The 21692-nt window shown below is 53.2% G+C and overlaps 7 protein-coding genes across 7 annotated transcripts; 3 read left to right on the top strand and 4 right to left on the bottom strand.

Moving 5' to 3' along the window:
- Window positions 1-944: 944 nt before the first annotated feature.
- N7510_010837 (S-adenosyl-L-methionine-dependent methyltransferase) lies at window positions 945-2648 on the bottom strand (the record flags this gene model as incomplete). Its single annotated transcript, XM_056982762.1, has 4 exons — window positions 945-1127; window positions 1180-1288; window positions 1343-2466; window positions 2529-2648. The coding sequence occupies 4 exons, from the start codon at window positions 2646-2648 to the stop codon at window positions 945-947; spliced, it is 1536 nt and encodes a 511-aa protein (XP_056828256.1).
- Window positions 2649-3706: 1058 nt separating this feature from the next.
- On the bottom strand, window positions 3707-5466 carry erg5 (C-22 sterol desaturase erg5; the record flags this gene model as incomplete). The annotated part of the gene is made up of 4 exons (XM_056982761.1): window positions 3707-3742; window positions 3798-5046; window positions 5103-5253; window positions 5310-5466. The coding sequence occupies 4 exons, from the start codon at window positions 5464-5466 to the stop codon at window positions 3707-3709; spliced, it is 1593 nt and encodes a 530-aa protein (XP_056828255.1).
- Window positions 5467-6192: 726 nt separating this feature from the next.
- Window positions 6193-8112, bottom strand: N7510_010835 (signal recognition particle subunit SRP68; the record flags this gene model as incomplete). The annotated part of the gene is made up of 2 exons (XM_056982760.1): window positions 6193-6673; window positions 6731-8112. 2 exons carry the CDS (start codon window positions 8110-8112, stop codon window positions 6193-6195), a joined length of 1863 nt encoding a protein of 620 aa, XP_056828254.1.
- A 472-nt stretch (window positions 8113-8584) lies between these two features.
- Window positions 8585-12691, top strand: N7510_010834 (putative translation regulator (Cya5); the record flags this gene model as incomplete). Its single annotated transcript, XM_056982759.1, has 1 exon — window positions 8585-12691. One exon carries the CDS (start codon window positions 8585-8587, stop codon window positions 12689-12691), a length of 4107 nt encoding a protein of 1368 aa, XP_056828253.1.
- A 264-nt stretch (window positions 12692-12955) lies between these two features.
- On the top strand, window positions 12956-15987 carry N7510_010833 (MCM DNA helicase complex subunit MCM3; the record flags this gene model as incomplete). The annotated part of the gene is made up of 8 exons (XM_056982758.1): window positions 12956-13028; window positions 13088-13106; window positions 13163-13214; window positions 13270-13316; window positions 13376-13481; window positions 13537-13800; window positions 13864-15887; window positions 15951-15987. The coding sequence occupies 8 exons, from the start codon at window positions 12956-12958 to the stop codon at window positions 15985-15987; spliced, it is 2622 nt and encodes an 873-aa protein (XP_056828252.1).
- A 1932-nt stretch (window positions 15988-17919) lies between these two features.
- Window positions 17920-19353, bottom strand: N7510_010832 (Spo7-like protein; the record flags this gene model as incomplete). Its single annotated transcript, XM_056982757.1, has 1 exon — window positions 17920-19353. One exon carries the CDS (start codon window positions 19351-19353, stop codon window positions 17920-17922), a length of 1434 nt encoding a protein of 477 aa, XP_056828251.1.
- A 279-nt stretch (window positions 19354-19632) lies between these two features.
- Window positions 19633-21600, top strand: N7510_010831 (putative alpha/beta hydrolase; the record flags this gene model as incomplete). Its single annotated transcript, XM_056982756.1, has 2 exons — window positions 19633-20014; window positions 20069-21600. 2 exons carry the CDS (start codon window positions 19633-19635, stop codon window positions 21598-21600), a joined length of 1914 nt encoding a protein of 637 aa, XP_056828250.1.
- Between the last annotated feature and the right edge of the window lie 92 nt (window positions 21601-21692).

Below are 21692 nucleotides of genomic sequence, written 5' to 3'. Positions count from 1 at the left end.
GTGCTGGGTTGAAGAAAATGAGGATAGTTATCCCTGCAAAACCAGAGGGAGTTAGATGTTTACTGTGGTACTGATGGAAATTATATAGTGCCACAGTTCTTTCTCGATGACGAAGTGCAAAGCGACCTTAAGTCCTGTTTATATTAGGACTGAGCCAAGCCAGGCGAAACTGGTGTTTCCCTGCTTCTGGTTTTTGCCACCGTGGTGGCCAGTGGTCGCCGATGACGTGGTAACCGCAATTTGGAGGTGAGTATCCAGTAGTTTCGGTTCTTCATTCCGGTACCGATTATTCTTATCTACTTGTCGAGCAAAAAGCGGCGATCTGTGAGCATCTGACAATAGAGGTCTCTTGTTTTAGCTACGCATTTCGCGGTCGGGTGGAACCCCCCAAACCTTATCAATCTGTATCAACCAGTCTCCGCTTTCCCTCGCACTACAGCGATCGATAGTTAGTTACAAGGCCGCTAGAATCATAATGCCGTAATTAAGGATTTAACATGAACACTCAGTGGGTCGCTCGATCACTGTGTGCCTCTGTTCTTCTATTGGATAATGTGTGTTCGGCCAACTGAAATGTTCTAGGAATCATCCTAGGCTAACTAGGATTCCTTCCCTGTCCATGAGTGCTCGAGTTCCATAAGAACCGCCGATAGAATTGTACAGCAGCAGGCCTTGTTATTCATCTTGAGGGTTTTATCCGTGATATGATACAAAGCCAGTCACTGATGACTTATTCCCATATCCCGTATTGAAACTCGCGCTCTAACCTATGTCTCGCATAGTTGTAGATTACCATTTTCTAAAGAGCAGTAGTTTCCTCTTGTGGAACGAATATAATATAAGGTGCGATGTGTTAAAAGCAACTCCTGCCACCGGCCTTCGCTTCACCCTTCATGAAACCAGCATGATGCATTCGATAGGCAATCAACTAAACCAATCACTTTCTAAGGCAGCTGTGACTTGCCCTTTCTCTTGCTGGAGGCAAGCGCACCGGCCAGGCCAAACTGCGCTGGAATTCCGTTGATGCGATGCATTGAGTTTAGATTCTTAACAACAACCATCTGGTAACAGGTGGCGGAGCCCTGGCGAGAGGCGATGACGGACCAAGCGAGAAAGAGTTCCCAAATCTATGAGGTATTAGGCTTGACAACAAACGAATAGACCGCAGACGAAACTCACCCGGTACCATCTTGGTCCGTATTTGCCCGTGATTGCTTCAAAATTTCCGGTCCAGTTACGATACCATCTCCAAAGCGTCCCAGAATAGTGGACACCGATAGTATCGATTCTGTACACCGTCAGCGTTTGTTCAATTGAGAAAATGCATCTGGTCATGACCCACCCCTTGACTTCAAATCCAGCTTGTTCCAAGCACTTGATGTAATACCACAGAGGAGTTGAAGCATCTGCGCCACGAAAAATGTACTTATTCAAGTACAGCCCCCAGATGAAATCCTCGTACTGCCACGCCTGTCTCAGGCCAGAAAGCTGAACGAACATGGTTCCATCGTCCCTTAGCATATCATAGCACTGGCGGAAAAATCCGGTAAGTCTCCGGATACCGACGTGCTCGCCCATTTCCAGCTGTGTAATTTTGTCATACTGCGTTCGGGGAATATCGCGGTAGTCCATACAGAGGATCCGGCTTTGTTGTTCGGTGATCCCGGCCTTCCGGAGAGCGTCATTCCCCCAAGCGGTTTGGTTTTCCGCAATAGTAAGTCCGGTCACTTTAGCGCCATAGTTCAGACTGGCAAATTTGGCCAACGTTCCCCAGCCGCAGCCAATGTCCAGCATCGTCTCGCCTTCTTTAAGGCCGATCTTCTCGCACACGACTGCCATTTTGTTATCTTGCATCTCCTCCAGGCTTTCTTCTCGCTCTGGGTCCGAGATGATTCCCGAGGTATAGATCATACGAGGGCCGAGGAACCAGGCGTAATGGTCGTTGCCGCGGTCGTAGTTGGGCCGGATCTGCTCTTCATCCTGAGATTTTGTGTGGAAGATGACATCGGTGAAGAAAGTGAAGATGATGAACTTGAACAGTTGCCAGGTAAAGGTGAACTTTGCCCAATCGTGCCGATATTCCATGACGTCGAGGGCGTCACCATTAAAATCCACCAAGCCGTCCAAGTACATTTCAGCGAAGGTCTGCATTGGGATCTTGTTTTTACCTTGCCATTTGAACTGGTCCTCTTCGCGCTTGAAGGTCACATAATATTCAATTGGTCTGCCGGGTAGTTTGACTTTCTTGTTCGTACGTGGGCTGCAGGTCGAAGTCCAGGTCCAGAAGGCTACCAAGACAGGAAGGGCCGAGAGTAGGGCAAGGAATATGAATATTTTTATTCCCCCGCCGAGTAGGAAGGTGAGGAGCCCGGGGACACCGGTGAGGGCACCCGCTAATAGGAGGTTAGAAAACCCCTCGTTTCCAGCACCGTCGGCTGGTAACGGGGCATTGTGAATAGCTGGTAACTTTAAAGGGAGTTTAGCAAGCTTTTGATCAGGTAAGTAGCAAGACGGCGACATGGACTGACAGTGGTCAACGCGATTCCACAGTCCTCGCCGGTTTCAAATTCCGAAGGTTTAGCTGCGGGAGTCTTGATGAAGTCGATGTCACCAGATAGCTCAACAATCTTGGATCCTCTAGCACTCATTGTGTCCTCGTCGAAGGTTTCTTTCGTGGCTGGTTTAGAGACGTGAAGAAAACAATGTCAAAGAGAGGGAGGCTTTTTTAAGGTTGGGAATGCTTGTGGATGAGTTTGACGTGTGTGCAGTGGGCTGTATCAATAGATGGTCTCGTAAGCCGAGGTCATACTAGACCTCATATTGCCACCTTTTCCATACAGAAAAACTACGACGCGGTGTGTACTACGTTCACCATGTCAGTGTTCAAGGCGCAATGCCGATCGCAATTGTGTGCGTCTCCGTACGTGTATGGCCGTGGCACGATGTCTGAGTCGGAAAAGTCTGGCATTTGACCACGACATACCGTGTCGATCCTCTCGTGCACGTATTCAGCCCCGGTCCGCGGGCCCCGAGAAAAGAGTACCATCGCGCCGCTTCTATTCCGAGTGGGCAGCTACTTACTACTTGCCGGCAGAATCACACTCGTAGTAACTTTGAAGGGACAAGATCGAGGGGCCACTGAACTACCAAGTTATTTCCTCTGAAATCTTTCCTTCTCCTTTGGTATCATGTTTGCCTTAACGTGACCCTAGGGCTAGACTTGGATTGACTACATTGCAGATTTTCGCCGTGGGACAAAATAATCATGTATATCAGCTGAATTAATAACGAAACAACAAAAACCCCTTCATTAATATTATTCTAAGGTGCATACCCCGAAGACGGACACATCATCAGTCCAATCCCAGGAAAGGGATAAAAGAAAAACCACTACGCCAAAACAGCGATCCCACATGGGCCGCACACATCATACACACAAAAACCCTATGGTGACAAGGGTATATGGAGGGCTTCCGAGACAGATCTCTCCGCTGGCGGCATGCGTACAAAACCGGGTATTCGGGACAATCGGAGATTTTCCTTCGCTGCGCACACCACGTAACATCAAGATGGATGAAATATTTCAAGGCCATTCCATCTCCAGGATAGGAAGGGCCAAGGCTGAATGTGACCATGTGGCCAAACTATCTGGGAAAGGAGGCTATGCATGCACCAGCTTCAATTTTGGTTTGGAGAAAGGAAACATTTATTTCCGGGGACGGAAGGTGAGTAGACAGTCGTCCTAGTGCGAGTTAGTGATGATGGCCGAGGAAAACAAAGTTGATCGATCAACATACCTGAGGGAAGATGGTGGCAAACACCTTGATATCCTCCGACTTCGGGGTCGGGGTGTGCTCCCAGTCCATCTCCATACTGGCCTTGCCGATCATGCCCATCAATGACAACTGGGCGTAGGTCTGACCCAGACAGTAGTGGGGACCCGTACCAAAGACCAGCCAGTTCTTGGTCTGCTGCTCGGCTGTGCCGGTGATCCAGCGCTCCGGCTCGAACGAGTCGGCATTGGGGTACGCATCCTCGTCGTGAGTGGCAGGCCACACCGAGGGAATGATCATCGAGCCCTTGGAGACGGTGATTTTGTCGGTGATGGGGAAGTCCTTCTTGACCAGGTAGGGGACCATGATGACCGGGGGACGGTAGCGCAGGGTCTCCTTGACGACGGCACGAGTGTAGGGCATGTTGTCGAGCAGATCCATGGACATTGGCACAGTGCGGTCACCATGGCGGACGCGCAGGTTCTCCTCGCGGACCTTGTCCAGCACCTCCGGGCGGTCAGCCATCAGCTGGAACAGCCATGTCGAGGCAGCGCTAGTGGCATCCTGAGACGCAAACAAGAACGTGAACACAGTCTGGGCAATCTCGTAGTCGCTGAAGTCACGCAGGACCTGAGGAGGCTTCTCCGAGGGATCAACTTGGATACCCTGGGCAATCTTCTCCCGGTACTTGGCGGAATCCTGCTGGGCCTTCACCCAAGCGTCCATAATGCAGGTAACCTCACCACCGGCGGCCATCCGCGCCTTGCTCTTAGCAGTGCACTTGGAGAACTCCTCAAGCACCATGTCCGCGGCCTTCTTGCCGTACCACGTCTTGGTGAAGGGCAGGATGACGGGGAAATTGACCAGCTCCAGCGCGGCAGTGATCAGGTAGTAGTTGTCGGCGATCCTCTGCACGGCTTCCTCGGAGATATAGTATCCGACAAACGTGCGGCACGAGAGAGCAGTCATGAGCTCGCGGAACTCGGGCATCCAGGGGCGCGGCTCGAAGTTGGCCGTGGCCGACTTCTCCAGGAAACGCTTGTAGTAATCATCGAACACCTCCTCGGCGCGGGGAAGGTAGCAGGCCAGCGCTTGGCGGGTGAACAAGCCGTTCAGGCCCTTGCGGTACTCCACGTGGTCCTTGCCATCCAAGAACACCCAGTTGGTCTTGCCGAGAAGCTTGTGCGCGGCATCCACCACACAGGGCTTGACGAAGCCGGGCGAGTTGAAGATCTTACGGGACATGTCACGGGTCGAGGCGATCACGACGAACCTGAAAAGGGGTTGTTATGAGCGGCAATTCCGGCGTCTCAGAAATTGGGTCCTTACTTGTGGAAGACGGAAACGCAGCTCAGCTCGCCGCTGTCCCATTTTGCCTTGTACTCGGTGAACTTGGGATTGACAGACTGCAGGAACGGGCCCATAAAGGGGATCTTGTACGCGGGTCCAATGATCGCGCCCTTAAGGTAGTGGTACTTGACTGGAAACCCGAGGTTAGGGCAAAGATGCGCTGGAAAGATTTCGGAGACCACTCACACTGATCATAGACAACAGCTGCAACGAACAGGGTCACCAGCACTTTCCAGACCGTGAGGCCCTCGAGCACGGATGCGATCATCCCCGGCGCGAAAACCTTGGGATACAGAGTCGCATCCGCCGAAGGCGAAATGAAGCTCCCCGTGATGTTGACCATGGCGAATGAGTTCACAAACTAAACTCCAGAAAAAGAAAAGGAAAGCCGGACTGAGAAACAAAATCCCAGACCCTGGACACGGAGGAGGTGGAGGAGGAGAGGAGAGCGGGACGGGAGAAATTCTTCGATAAGGGGCGGATGTAAATTGGACCCACGCACGCCACGAGTCGGACCCCCGTTGCTTATTGTGATTGGATTTAATGGATAATCGTTCCTGACGAATATCACGATCTTTGTTATTAACTATTGCCAGAAAATCACAATTTGATCTATTCGTCTCTCCCTGGGCATGTATGAAAATCTATTCGTCTATCCCCTGGGCAAGTATCAAATCTATTCACGATGTATCGACGCATAGTATGAAAAATGCACCCATGATCATCTAGCTCGAACGGACTACTGGGAAGTAACCAGTACCAGCAGATTCGCGAGGTCGTGTCAGATCTCTTGGATTCTCATTCCTAGTTGTCTTCTAATCGCAATGCCTGCAATGGTCATTCTCGCCAATCCCCTACATAACGTGATCTCGGTTACGGCAGTCCCGGCATCCGGCCACCGGCTGATTGGTTCAAGCCCTAGCTGGAGTGCCAAGCCTGTGCTGTTGTATACCGGGTTCAAAGTATACCACCTGGGCAAGAACTTTACAGAACAGTGAGGTATTACAATAATATCCACTCGAATAAATTGTATCTCTCTACAGTGGAAAAATAAAATAGACAGCGGTAATCACCGCCCAAATCCAAACCAGCCACGGCCCTTCTTCTCTTCGGCTTGCGGCTCCTCACTCTTCTCCACGCCATCGGCGCGCGGGTAGTCAATGTAGTTCCACGCCACATCAAAGAACAGGGGCTTCACAGGCACGGGTAGCATCTGCGGCGGGTACGGCACCAGATTGCGGAGATCGGTCTGGGCACCGGCGAACTGGTGCAACCGTTCCACGAGCGGCCGCTGGCCAGCCGACTGCGACGCATCCTCAGCTGTGAGTTTCTCGAGGGTCACCAGTCCGCGATACTGAGCAACGAGTTCCCGAAGAGTCAACTCCAGGGTGCCAACTTGCGCCCGAGAGACATCGAGCTTCGGGGGCCCCTTGGGGTCGGTTGACTGAGAAGTCGCGGCGGAGTTGACAAGATCTAATGCCTGCGAGAACAGCGCTAGGGCCTCTGTGGATCTGCCCAGAACGCTGTGAGACCGTCCAAGGGCCAGACACCTGGATTGAGAATATGGTCAGAGAGGTACACAAGAAAAACATGAGAGATTGCCATACCTGAGGGCCCGGAAGTAGTGGCGCCTGGCATCCAGCTCTTGCACAAATGCAGAATCAGCAGCGACACCGGGGAGTTCGAGAATGAACTCCAAACTCTGCAGTGTCGAGTCGTACAGAACCACGCGCTCACGGAGCTTGTTCAGCTTCTTCCCGTTCCCCGCAGGGCGCTTGGCGCCCTTTTTGCCCTTCGCGGACTCTTCTTCCTCAAAAGAGAGACCGTCCTGTTCACCACACAGCACCCGGTTGCGCCCAACGCGCCATCCTACGAGAGTGTAGTTGACAGCAGTACGGGTGATTTGGAGCGATTGCATTCTCTTGTCACCGGGGTCAACACCCTCGCTGGCCAGATCATCGATCGCCGTCTTGGTCGCATCGACTGCGTCCTGGCTTGCAATGATCACATTGTCGTACGCAGCAGCCTTATCCTTGGAGTTGGCAGATCGTCCACTGTTATTGGCCAACCAGGACGTGAGGCTGGTCTCTGCGGCGGCGGCAGCAGCCAGTGCCTGAGAGATTGAGGCATCCTCCAGTGCAACAGTCCGTGACCTCCAGGTAATCGACCCGGGCAATTCCTGCACCTCCCCTTCGGCAGTCCTCCGTGTTCCTGCTGCTTCTTCGGCTAGGCAAGACGGGTCGATCTTCTCAACCTCGGACCGCATCTTAGAGTCCGACGGGAAAAATTCAATGGCAAGCGAGGACGTAGGTTTGGAGCGTGGTAGTTTCATCTGGTACGCAGCGTAGCGCAGACTGGGGTCGACAGTGCCGGACAAAAGGTCTCGAAAGGCGTCCTTCTTGACCTGTTGACCCAACGCGGTGTATATCACCCTTGCAATCGAGTAATCGTGGAGACACTGCTCCCACTTCCGCTTTTCCAGCCACAATGCTCCCGAGATCGTCGCAGAATAAGCCCGTGCTTCAAGGATATCGATGTCGCTCGCTCCCGACGTCGATTGATCATGAAGCAGCGAAACGAGGTGCTGCGCATATCCAGTCGCCTTGGTCAGTCGAGAGATAATGTGACGTCTGGCAGTGCCGGATAATCCCTTGGCAGACGGGTCGGCAGAGTGTGTCGATTTCATATTCATCGCGTGGGCCCACGCTCGTTCCGACCCCAGAAGCAAGAGGTGCACATAACTGCATGAACAAAGCAAATTAGTTAGATAACACGAGAAAGAAACGATTGAAACATACGCCACGTTGCTTCCGACATTTTCAGCACCCACAGGCGGTTTGGCTGTGTACTTGCGGCCTTTGGCGGTGGTCTGTCCCAACTTCTTGCGCAGTTTATGCAAACGGCGGGTGGTGTGCGCCCGGTAGGCATTGTAGTCACCCGCCAGGAGCACCTCCTCCCTCTCCCTGAAAATGAAGTCTGTGATTTCCATTGCTGGATGGGGAGTGAGAGCAAGCCGGTGGGTGAGTTGGAAGGCAGAAAGGTGTGGGAGATGGTGTGTTGGTGGGCTGCACGAAGGCGGTGCCCGTTTCGGCCAAGGCGCGGCAATTTTCCTCGTCTTTTCCATCCCTAAAGCTCTCCAACCTTGAACGCCAACTTTTTTGGGCCCGGGTTTCTCAAGGCACGACCTTTCTTCAGCAAGCAGCTTGGGACTTGAATTAGAGTGAAGGCGCGTCTTGCTTTCCAGCTGAGCAAAACAAACGTCCTGGGAGCCTTTAAGTTTTTTTTCTTTGGTACGGCATCCTGTCACTCACCCAAACAACTTCCTCCAAAACATTCACCCGCGAAGCAAACTGGACATATCTAACTTCTACCGGGTAGGGAAAGTTGTTCGTCGCGATATAATGCCATCTATCAATCATCTCCGGTGATCTCAGCGTTTGAACCCGCAACGATCGGGGGTGATGCTCGAGCGAGCGGCCGGGTGCTTCGAGAGCGCGGGACGGCGTTTCCTCCAGGAGTCCAATGGCGCGATCCGGTCCAGCAGAACACTGCCCCGTCATTTCTGGAAACACCATGGTGACGGTGGGGGTGCTCCATACTGGTTTCTCGCTCTCTTGCCGCCATCGACTCAACGACCGTCCCCGGGTCCAAGCTCTTCGACCGAAACCAAAACTACTTACGATGCCGCGCCGCCGTTTCTCGACTTCCTCTACCCCCGAAGCACTCAAGAGCCCCCCATTACACGCCTATCTCGTTTCCCCAAGAGACTTGGACTACGCCGGAGGAAGAGGACGTTGACCGGCTATCCAAGAACATATGTCTCGAAAGCCTTGTGTCTTCATCAGTCTCTTGCCAAGGCAGTGGATGTACAAGAGGAGAGCCCGGAAGCAGATGCTTCCCAGCACCAGGAGACGGATCGGCTTCGACAGCTCGAGGCAGAGGGGAAGCTTAGTGCCCTGCTACACGAACAAGGGACCGATTATGAAAAGGCCTGGATCCTGTACGTCTCATTGAGACGACCGCCGCGCTTCTCCTCGGAACTTCTTGCCTACCTGAGTAGTTCTACAGACCGAACAAATCAAAGGCGGGCTTGGCGGTGTTTTTCACGAATTCCACCGGCAAAGCTCGATGCCAAAGATTGGAGCAACATTCTGTGGTCTCAAATCCCGTATGGCACGGTCTCGGCCATGAAAATGCTATGCGAACGATCGGCTTGGGATTCAAAAACCCGTGCCAGGAAAGTCTGGCCACTGGTATTTACACACTTTATCCACAACAACCGATGGAAGGACGCTCTAGAGCTGTGGAATCGGAGCTCACAGCCCTCGGAAGAAACAAATATACCATCACCGAAGCACCTGATTTCTCGGGTCAAAGAATCGACCCTCCTCGTGGACGCTCGTGCTCTAGGTTCATTCCTATTGCGGAATCGGGAACGAGTCAGCGATTTCAACGACCTTGCCTCATGCCTTCTTGATCGAGTCGTTGGGTCATCCAGCAATTGCCAGAGAATCACCACGGGAGGGTTTCTGGAAGTTCTGCAGATATACCAGTCGTTGAACATTGCCAAGGGATACCATTATTTCCACCTCATCAAAACCTTGCAATCTTTGGGTACGCGATCAGCTTTCGTTCGTTCCATGGCGATTTACCGTCACCTGCGCTGGCAGCTACCCGATGAGAGGCCATCCAGGAAGCTCTTAGGGGCCTTTCTGGACTCTCTTGTGTCTTTTGAGATTACAAGTGGCATTCGGTACTTCTTGAGCGAACTGGCACACTTCTACTCGCCTCCGTCCACCCATGCATACAGACTAGCCTTGATTGGGTTTTCCAGAGCGGGCGATGTGGCACAAGTTGATGAGGTGTTCAGCAAGCTGGTGGCAGACCATGGCATGCCACAGAGTCGGAGACTATTGACCCCTCTTCTTTATGTTCATGCGCGGCATGGGAATGTCGAAGAGACCTTGCGACAATTTCAGAGGGTATCCGAAGAATTCAATTTCGAGCAGAACACGGTGTGCTGGAACATCCGTATTACCGCACACGCAAACGCCGACGACTTCACTGGCGCCTTTTCAACTTTCGCGGAGATGTTAAGGAAGGGCATTCAACCGAATTCCCATACGTACGGTACCGTGATGGGGATCTGTGCAAACCGAGGCGATACCGCCAGTGTCCGTCGCTTGCTCAACGAAGCCAAGAAACATCAAGTGCAGATCACGATGCCGCTACTTGACACGGTTGTGGAGGCATTTACTCGACACGACCGTATGGATCTTGCGGAACGAATTGCCGTAGCTTGTCAGAGCATGAACGTCCCAGGGTCGCGCGTTCGGATGTGGAACATACTACTCACGCAATATGCATTCAGGGTGGACCTGAAGTCCATTGCTCGGGTGCGATTACTCATGCGAATCAACGGGGTGCGACCAGATTCCATGAGCTATAGTGCTCTCATGCTTGCGTTCACTCTCATTCGTGAGCCTGATACGGCGCGGCGTCTTTTGAGAACCCTTCACCGGAACCAACACCTGCACGCCACCCAATTCCACTATGCCATTGTCCTGTTGGGCTATGTGAAAGCTCGAAATCGAGACATGGCGCACGTCATTTTCCGGGAAATCGAAGAACGGTTCGGACGACCTGGACTGAGCGCCTATCTCTTGAAACTGAAGGCTCAGATTCAACGGGACTTGCAGTCAACTACAGATGGCGTTGGGCACAAAGACCCCAATCTACATCTCAAGCACGCTGAAAGATCCCTCGAGAGAATGACGACAGATATCGACACAACATCTCTGGCAACCAAGTTCCCATCCCCCGGCATCGGTGGCACGTCTCCTTCTGCTGCTTTCGACTCCAAGGCCTATGAGTACCTTATCACGGCGTATGCCTCGAGAGGGGCTACTCAACAAGCCAAAGAAATTTTTGATCGATATGCCGAGAACCGGCGGCCTTCGGCTTCTTTGGACAACGATAGTGATTCTTTGCCATTTAACCTGGCTTCTTCTTTGATGACTGCATATCTAAAGGATGGAGATCACGACAAAGTTGCGGAGCTCTGGCACGTTGTATTCTCTCGCGGTGTCGAACTGGCTCGTCCGATTGACCTCGATGAATTACTATCCTCTGGACTGCCGCCGTCAACCGCAACGTCGTTGCCAGATCCTTTCATCGAACCGCCGCGGCCATCCCTGCCGACCGGTGCGCCGAACAACGAGGAGCTCTTGGTCGGCCCCTCCCCTGGTATTTCTGTTCCTGAAAAGCAGATGGAGGTCCTGGGATCTCAGCGCTTCATCCTTTCCCGACCTCTTTCTGTTTATATGCAGTCTTTGGCCATGCAGAACGAATTTAAGAAAGTTCTGGATCTTTGTTCAGAAGTCGAGGCGGCTGGATTTCAGCTGTCCACGTTCAACTGGACGCGTTTCGTGGAAGTCCTCTCGACCTCGGACGAATTTGCCGACCAACTGAAGGCTTTCCAGATGTTCGAACAGAAGTTTTCGTATCACTTTCCTGGCTGGTCTAAACTTCGGCTGGGCTCCGGGTTCATGCCTAATCAGACTTCTACAACTGCCTACTTGATCGATTATCTCAAAAGACGCCGCAAGTTGCCACGCAATATCATAACCAGGACAGTCCGACAGTATTGGACTCAATTCCGGCCCTGGTTCATGCAGCCCACCTACACCTGCATTGTGAAGCTCGCTGCCGCCTTGCTTAAGATTCGAAATCGAAGCATTTTGGATGGCGGCACGGAGTTGAGGGCTGTGCATGGTGTTGCGCCCAAGACACTCAATGCTATCGCCCAGATGCCTTATCTACGCGACAGCGTTCAGGGCACGATCCTTCGCGGGCGCGCGGACCACGGCAGCCCGTCAAAGGACTGGACCAAGCATGAGCCGTTTGTCTGGACCGGTGGCGTTCTCGGAGGTACTGGCTGGACTCGAATGAAAGGGGGCGTCAGACGCGCTCGCCGTGAACCACGCCTTATGAGGCGCCCTTATAAGGAGGTGTCGTCCAAGTTCAAGAAATCATCTTCCCCTGAGTCCGCTCCGGATGATCTGGAGGAGGTCATTGCACCCGAAGACCAGCAGGATCTTTCTCACGAGTATCTCTTGTTGCGCAGACGAATTCGTTATGGGTCTGCTGTGGTCGAGCCGCGTGACTCCAGGCTCGGCAGGAAGAAGGGTGTCCGCCTGAGTCTTTCTCCAGGGGAACCGAAGACCACGACAAGCCCACCGACACAGGTACCCGCACCACACCAGAAACCTCCGACAATCCAGGATACTCCGGCCCAGAAGGATCTCACAGCCGACAAAGCTCCAGTCGTCAGGAGGCATCCAGATCCCAGGCCACGAAACCCCCCTCGTCGTCTGTTGCATCCACGGTTCCCACGAGCCACGAGACTTTCACCCGCCAGAGATCCGGCTCTTGGAAGGAAGTCCAAGCAATTCTGGTTCATTGATCGGCCGGTACGAACTCTGCTCCGGAAGAAACTGCGCCCTACACGCTCGGAGGACAAGCTCGAGGTGGCCGGCACCTCATTGCCATGGCCCAAGGGCGAGTAGCATGTAACTATTATCATCATTTGTATATCATCAACATCAAAGCCATGTACATTATTATTAACTGTCAATTATTATTTTCCACTTCTACTTTCTCTTTCTCTTTTTGGTCATATTGATCTATGTTTATGTCAGCGAAACACGCTTTCGACGCGCCGCGGTCGCGTCGAGCCACACTTTCACTTTCTCTCCCGCGTCGCCTTCTCTGCTTCCCACCACACCCAACTCGCTCCCTTTTTCGCCCACCCTACTTTATACTGCACCATCATGGACGGGGTTCAGCTGCGCGATGAGGCCGCACAGGACCGTGAGCGTACCGCTGCGGAATTCCTGGATCCAAGTAAGTGTGCTGGTTAATTGTGTTGCGGTGGGATTGATCTAATGTATTTTTTCTTCCAGGCGATGCTAGAGCTCGCAGGTTAGTCCTTCGGAAAGGATTGATTCTGCACAGCCTGTTCTGACTTCGGAAAATAGCTACCGTGCCGATATTGTGGTGATGCTGAATCGAGGACTACGTCGTCTAACAGTTCGTTAACCTCTGGAAACACTCACAACATAACCAGCTAATCTCCTTTGCCCAGGTCAGCATTGATGAGATCAGAGCACACAATCGCGAACTTGCAGACGGGTATCGTGATCCCCCTTTCTCGAACCTCGAGCAAAAATCTGATTGTGTCTAAATTTTAGGCTTCTCACTTCCCCCTTCGACTATTCGCAGGCTTTCGACCGAGCCTTGAAGAAGGTGATCGGAACAATCCCGAACCGACCGGCCAAGGAAACATCAGAGGAAGTGGTGGGTTTTGATTCCTTTGCACTCCATTCGAAGGGGGGCTGACTTGTTTTTGCAGAGCTACTACTGCGCGTATGTCGGAGCCTTCGGAGAATTCTCTTGCAATCCGCGAACATTGAGCTCCCAACACTTGAACCGCATGATCTCCCTTGAAGGCATTGTTACCAAATGCTCCTTGGTGCGGCCCAAGGTCATCCAGAGTGTCCACTATAGTGCGGGCAAGGATCGCTTCCTTGCCAGAAAGTATCGTGACCAGACTATGTCCGCCAGCGGTGCAACGAGTTTGAATGTGTACCCTCAGGAAGATGATGACAAAAACCCGGTAAGACAACCTCTTGCACAAAATGAGGGATTCGAATTAACGCATTACTTTTTTGGGCTGTAGCTCATCACCGAGTACGGTTACTCAACATACATGGACCACCAGTCTATTTCCATTCAAGAAATGCCAGAACGTGCCCCCGCGGGACAGCTGCCTCGAAGTGTCGATGTCATTCTCGACGATGACCTTGTCGACAAAGCCAAGCCTGGAGACCGAATCCAGCTCGTTGGTATCTACCGGTCCCTGGGAAATCGGAATGCTGGTTCTGGATCCTCGACTTTCCGCACACTCGTCATGGCCAATAACATCATTCAATTGTCTTCGAAGACCGGTGGTGGCATTGCGCAGGCTACCATCACCGATACGGACATTCGCAATATCAACAAAATCGCCAAGAAAAAGAATGTGTTCGAGCTGCTCTCCAGTTCGCTTGCACCGAGTATTCATGGCCATGACTACATCAAGAAGGCTATCCTACTGATGCTGCTCGGTGGAATGGAGAAGAACCTAGAAAATGGTACTCATCTTCGTGGTGATATCAACATCCTCATGGTTGGTGATCCCTCCACCGCAAAGTCTCAGCTCCTTCGCTTCGTGTTGAACACTTCTCCTCTGGCGATTGCCACTACTGGTCGAGGTTCCTCCGGTGTCGGTCTGACTGCGGCTGTCACTTCCGATAAGGAAACCGGCGAGCGGAGGCTGGAGGCAGGCGCAATGGTCCTGGGTGACCGCGGTGTGGTTTGTATTGATGAGTTCGACAAGATGAGCGATGTGGATCGTGTTGCAATCCACGAAGTTATGGAGCAGCAGACCGTTACGATTGCCAAAGCTGGTATCCATACGAGTTTGAATGCGCGATGCAGTGTACTGGCAGCGGCCAATCCCATCTACGGCCAGTACGATCCTCATAAGGATCCCCACAAGAACATCGCTCTGCCAGACTCTCTCCTCTCTCGTTTCGATTTGCTTTTCGTCGTGACAGATGATATCGAAGACGCGAGAGACCGTATAGTTTCTGAGCACGTTCTGCGCATGCACCGGTACCGTCAACCTGGCACCGAGGAAGGTGCTCCTGTTCGGGAGCAGCTCAACCAGACGCTTGGCGTAGGAATTGAAGACCGACAGGATTCCAACGCGCCGACTGAGGTTTTTGAAAAGTTCAACGTCATGCTCCACGGTGGCATGGTCAACAACACTGGTCGCAACCGCAACAAGAATGTGGAGATTATCAGCATTCCTTTCATCAAGAAGTACATTCAGTACGCAAAGTCGCGAGTCAAGCCCGTCTTGACCAAAGGTGCGGCCGACCACATCATTGCCGCGTATTCCAACCTGCGCAACGAGGAGCTCCATGGCAACAAGCGTCGCACCTCGCCTATCACACCGCGTACTCTCGAAACATTGATTCGTCTGTCTACTGCCCACGCCAAGGCACGTCTGTCCAGCCGGGTAGACGAGAAGGATGCCAAGTCCGCAGAGGCCATCCTGCGCTTTGCCATGTTCAAGGAGGTCCTTGAGGATGAGCGACGCAAGAGACGCAAGGTTACTACCTTCGACGATGACTCTGATGAGGACAGTGAGGTAGAATTTGATGATGATGATGACCAGCCGACGTACAGGGGCACATCGACAGCGACCCCGAACCAGCATGGCACAAGAAGCCGTGATCCTGCTGTAACACAGTCCAGCGCTCCAATCCCAGAAGAGGACGCTGAAGACGGGCTCTACACTGCAAGCCCACGTGGCCAGAGGATGCGCACCACGCAGACGCAAACCGAATCCCAGATGTCCGTGGCGTCTTCGCAGCCCGCCTCGCAGCTTCTCCAGTCCCAAACAAACGACTCGCAGTCCACCGCGGCAGCAGAGCACCCCATCACCGCAGCTCGATCAACGGCCTTCCGCCAGACCTTGGGCTCCCTTATGGGCAGCCGTGTATTCACCGACAGCGATACATGCAATGTGGATGTCTTGATCGACGCTGTGAACACGGCTGTCCGCAGTTCCTCATCTCTTAGCTCCACGCAAGTTTTCTCACGACCGGAAGCCATCCAGGCTCTGCGAGCGATGAATAATGACAATCTGGTGATGTATGTCCTTCCTGCGCCCAAGTTGTTTCTTATTCAGTTGCTGACTAGTACTCTCTTGAACAGGTTCCTCGATGGTGACGACGAAGTGTATCGTATCTAGTCGACAGTCTTCAATTGAGGCTTTCGGACTGAGTTTAGTAATTCGCATTGGGATGATATCATGTTTTTCTTTACTTCTGCTCGGTGTTAGGAGTCTGCTCTGGGGATTGACGGGCTCAATATGAGTGGAATATATGCATTTTTGATTTCTGCAAAGATGATCTTGATGTAGATGATGGCTTGATAGGGTATTCTTCAAGTTACGGCATTTCTATGCAAAGGGGTCATACATATCACAGGATGAAACGGCTGGATTCATGCACAAAAATGCCCTCATTTGATCTATCTAGGCTCCCCCTCTCTCGTGTCCAGAAAGCTGGCAGTTGAAAACAAAGAAAAAACGGCCCCGGTAAACTCAAGTTAAAAGCACGTCCCGTTCATCATAGCGCAGCACATGAAACGAGAATAACAGATAAAGCGCGAGCCCACTCTTTCCTTTTCTATCCTGTCGGTAAGGAATGAATTGGACGGTCAACGATGAAAGCAAAACTGGGGTGTCATTCGTCGGTCAAGTCGTCGATGAAGTAATAACTTCTTTTTTCCTTTTTCCCCCGGAAATGTAGACAAATAACGGTTGGTAGGCTCTTCTTTAGCATCCGTAGTGCAGGGTACAACGAGTGTTGATGTCTTCATTGTCGCCCCTAGCTAGGACTGTCAAAGTAGGCCAGCCACTATGATATTGAAGGTGGTGGACATAGTGGAATCGGAGGCGCGCATGCAAGGTGTTTACATGACAACGCAGAAACCTGAGCCACCGTTGGCTGTGAGAGAAACATGTCAGCAAGTTCATAAGTGGAGAAAATGGATGGGAAATGGATGGATGTCATGTACCCTTGACAGCAGCGTACTTCTGGATTTGAGGAGCGGTCATTACGATAGATTGGATTGGAAAAGTTAATTGGGAAGATTGGAAATGTAGTTGGCTGGCGATGAAGAAAAAAGTGTTTGGGAGGCACAGGATAAGATACTTATATTCGTTATTTGGATGAGAGGGGATGGTGGATTCGTTCAATATCAGGGATCATGACAAGGAAAAATGCTAGTTGAGGTCTCTAATCCATTAGAGGATGCTCTATAGGTGAAAGGGTGAAACTTGGATTGCCGGGGATTGCTTCAGTTGATATTGTTCCCATTTAACAATATGGTGTTCTTGATATTGTTACCACAGCCACAAAGGCCAAATAGGAATGCAGTCTAAAAATTATGATATAAGCTTTGGAAGTAGACGAGCGAATAGTGAGTCTGCAGCGAGTTTACTATCAAAGAGATTTGGGAACTTACCCCTGCCTTTGTTGATGAACCTCGAGCGCCACCCGAGCAGCCTCAGTTTGTTACCTCCAATCAATCCAAGGACCATTCCTGTTGTGGTTCGTAAAGCAAAGATATAGTACCTAAATACCAACAAAATGTCGCAGTGACCAGCCGAGACCAGGTATACACACCAATACTCTGTGTTGATCTCTACCATAATGCCAAAGCAGAACAACAGGTAGATGAGATGCCTTCATTCTGAGGAGATTCGCCAAGATTGTGGAAAGCTAACAGGAGGCATCATCTGATCAAGTCTAGAATAAAGGATTGATGGATAACGAGGCGAAGGTGTATAGTTGGACTGCCACACAGACTCAATTCAAAGAGCTTCCATCCTTTCATACCCCACCCAAGTTTCTAGAGTCTATCTGCATGTCTCAAGGTAGGTAAGAGACTATTTCGTGGCCTGATTGCCGAACAAGCATGACAGGAGCAAACGATTAGCAAGGTCATATATGCGGCAAACAATTTACGAATATGGGCGAGTTTGTGAGGGTTGCAAGAGACAGGCAGAGTAAAAGCATATATTGCAGAGCTCCAAGAGTAACAGGCCATCTAAACATATCGCACTGATTGTACGGGTATAGAGCAGAGAGGAAAGCAGTCCAAGGCAAATAACTAGCTACACGGCAGGACTCAAATCTGTAGCACCAGCAGCAGGAGGTATAGATTCCTCCCTATCCTTCTCGCTAGCAGCCATCATCACGGATTCATCAGAGGAGACCGATCCAGTTCGCACACCCTCCCGTACCTGGGCCTGAGTTAGCGGTGACAGGCCACGGCGGAGGGTTTTGGAGCCCTTCCGCTTCCGCTGCTGGGGTAACTGCTCGGTGCCCGAGAAAGATGATGCAGGCGTGGTACTTCCGCGACGGGGACGGCCGCTAGCAGATGACTGCGACGGTGAACGCTCTTCCAGCGCTAAGTCGACGGGGGTACTACTCCGAGATGGGGTGCGAGAATGAGAGGAATCGGACCGGGTGGTGCGGCGGGCCACGGCGGCGGTACGGTGTTCCTGGTTGAGCTTGGAGGCAGTGGATGGTTGATGTTGGTGATGATGAGGAGGGTGAGCGTGGTGGAAAGGAGGCCGGTGTTTTGCGTCAGGCTCGAACGAGCGGTGCAACGTGGCTGCGACGAGACGGCGGCGCTGCGAAGCGCGCCAGTCCAGACCGATACGAGCCAGCCAGCCGCCCTCTGTCTGGGCGAGCTGGCGCTCCCGCTCACGCAGCTTATGACGCAGCTGAGCGCGGCGCTCGTTCTCTTTCTCCCAGAAATCCGTGCGGTAGTCGTCCCAGTTCTCGCGGAACTCCGGGGAGAAGGATTTGGGCAGCAACAGCAGTCGAATATAATCGCCTCCACAACTCAGATCCTCCTCCACGAGTCCGGACTCGCTATCGCGGCCGTTGTAGTACTGCTGGAATTGCTGTCGGCCGCCTGCGCGTCTCTCGGTAGGAGGCCGCTCGATGAAGTGGAAGTTGCCCTGGGGCGAGGGGAAGAAGGGCACGGAGAAAGGGAACAGGAATGAGACGTAAGATAGCAGCTCCTGCCACCAGGGCCCGCGGATCACGATAATCTTGGTATTCATGTTGCGTAGGCCGCGGTTGGCGACGGCGAGCCAGCGCCGTGGCCAGCGGATTCCGCGCTCCCATTGTCCTGTGCCCCAGACAAGCAGCGCCGTAACCACCCCACCGAGTAGGGCGACCTTCTCGCCCATTTCGACGACCCAGTAGACCGACCCGCCGACACCGCGGCCATCTTCTCGGGGCCGGAGGAAGAGGGCGTATACGAAATAGGTGATCCAGGCCGCGAGGATGAGCAGGAAGAAGGTATTCTGGCGGCGGCGTTCGCGGAGAGCTAGGTATTGCGCCCGGAGGGATGCTTCGAGGATTAATAGGTTGAGGTAGATCTGCGGCGGAGATGACGGTAATGTCGCCAGCGGATCTGGGGTGGAGGGCCGTGGCGGCGACGAGGTGCCGGAGAGGGAAGGTAATGGCTCTGGCGACGGAGGGCGAGCCTCCGACGGGGGAGCACCCTTGACGAGCTGGTCTAGCGAGGCCATCGGAACGATGCGGCCTGGTGCGCGTTTATCGCATGAAGGAGAGGAGGAGGAAGGGAGTGAAAGAACGGAAGAACAGGAGGAGAACACGGCAAGACCCACGATCGACACACGACATCATTCCGTCGACTCTTTTCTTTCCTTCCCTCTTTCTTTCTGTCTTGTCATTTCCTCTCTACTCCTTCCACTTACTTCCTTTCCTTTCGCCTCCCTCCCGCCGCACACGGACTCGGGGATAAGACTGTCTCCGGCCCGCACCTACTAAAGCCAGCGCACCTGCCTATGGGCGTCGTGGCCCGTTACCTTCTTCCAACTGAGAGCACCTGCCACTTGGGTCTTCGAACACCCAGGCTGCCCTCGTGCTTTGCCATCTCACCCACAATTTCTACAATCTCCTCCTTCAGACGTGCCTGCTCCGTCCCGTTTGCCACGCTGCCTGCGAGGCCCCGACACTCATCCTCAATGGCCTCGGAATCCTTCAACTCGTCTCAAGAGGACGTCCGGGAGCGTCGCGAGCAAGGATCCATGGCACAACCCAGAGAAGGCACTCCGTACGCAGCTCGCGCCGCCGCGGGTGCCGCTGCGGCGCCCTCCTTCTTCCCGATGGGATACCGGGAAGGTTTCAGCCAATGGGTAAGACCTCATCTCCCCCCAACCCCCGTTCGTCGCACAGGAAACTGATCATGTCTGTTCTAGTGGGCTCGTCTGCCAGCTGCAGCAGCGGAGCACAAAGTCCTCTCGTATCTCCCGTATTTGCACCACCAGCCTCCCACCCACCTCCAAACCGGAAACACCACGGAAGTCCCCAATGGGTCCACGCCCAGCAGCCTGGAATATGCAGACCAGAGCCAGCAGGGGGAGATCGCCACCAGCTCTCTGGGCGATCCCTATGGCCCGCGCCGGTGGCGGTCCAGCATGGTGGAGCTGAGTGGGAAGAACCGGGCGCTCAACGAGTTCTCCGTAGAGAGAATTGGTGAGGAAGCGGACCAGCATCTGGTCATGCTACACGGATACGGCGCCGGCCTTGGGTTTTTCTACAAGAACTTTGAACCGCTGAGCCGGCTCCGGGGCTGGCAGTTGCATGCGTTGGACATGCTGGGTATGGGTCGCAGCACTCGGCCGCCATTCCGGATCAAGGCCAAGGGACGAGAGGACGCCATCCGCGAGGCCGAGGACTGGTTTGTAGATGCACTGGAGGAATGGCGGATCAAACGAAAAATCGATCGTTTTACGTTGCTCGGTCACAGCCTGGGAGGGTATATGGCAGTATCCTATGCCCTGAAGTACCCGGGCCACCTGAACAAACTCATTCTGGCATCTCCCGTTGGAATCCCAGAGGACCCATATGCCGTCACAGCCGATGTGCCCGAACAAACTGATTCTTCGCTTGGCAACGGACTTACGCAGGATCAACGGGAAATCGCCGCGGCGGCGGCCACTCCGGGTACAGCTCCGAAGACGACAGACGGCGGCTTTATCACGGGACGGAACGCTCCGCCTGTCGAACCGAACCGGCCGCCACGACGCGCCCTGCCAAAGTGGTTTGCCTATTTGTGGGATGCCAACATATCCCCCTTCAGCCTCGTACGATGGGCCGGTCCGCTGGGTCCGCGATTCGTCTCGGGATGGACGTCACGCCGCTTCTCTCACTTGCCAGCGGAAGAAGCCAAGGCACTCCATGACTATTCATACTCGATTTTCAGTATGCGCGGCAGCGGCGAGTACGCACTCGCGTACATCCTCGCGCCGGGAGCCTTTGCCCGCAGCCCTCTCATCCGTCGCATCCACGGAGTCGGCCGGCAAATGATCCAATCTGGCTCGACTTCGAATATACTACCCACTTCCGCAGCGACCACCAGCGCCTCTGCATCCTGCTGTACCAAATCACGACCATCCACTTCACACAGCACTGCTCCCTCATCCGATACTGCACCTGCAGAGCAACCCCCATCACCCCCTGCCCCCGCTCAACGCGAGCGCGGCATCCCCGTTGTATTAATGTACGGCGACCACGACTGGATGGACGTCGAGGGTGGTCACGCCGCCGCAGCCCGTCTCGAAGAAGAGAAGCAACGGGCCCTGGCGGACGCCACACCAGAGGAACGGCGCAATGACAGCGGTTCCGCCAAAGTGATCGTCATCAAGCGAGCTGGACACCATCTCTACCTGGACGGCTGGGAGGAATTCAACCGAGTCGTGCTGGCGGAGATGGAGGATGTCAATCGACGGGAGAGGGGCCGTCAGTCATGACGGTCAGTCGTGTGTGAATAATGGTTTACGAAGGCGTTTTTAAAAGCGCAGTTAATAGTGCGGGATATAGATATCCCGTTTTCATCTTTGTT

Source organism: Penicillium lagena, assembly GCF_028827675.1.
Source record: "Penicillium lagena strain IBT 129212 chromosome Unknown utg000008l_segment0_segment0, whole genome shotgun sequence".
Taxonomy (NCBI): Eukaryota; Fungi; Ascomycota; class Eurotiomycetes; order Eurotiales; family Aspergillaceae; genus Penicillium; species Penicillium lagena.
Note: the sequence above shows the minus strand (reverse complement) of the source record. Positions and strands in the feature narration are given on the sequence as shown.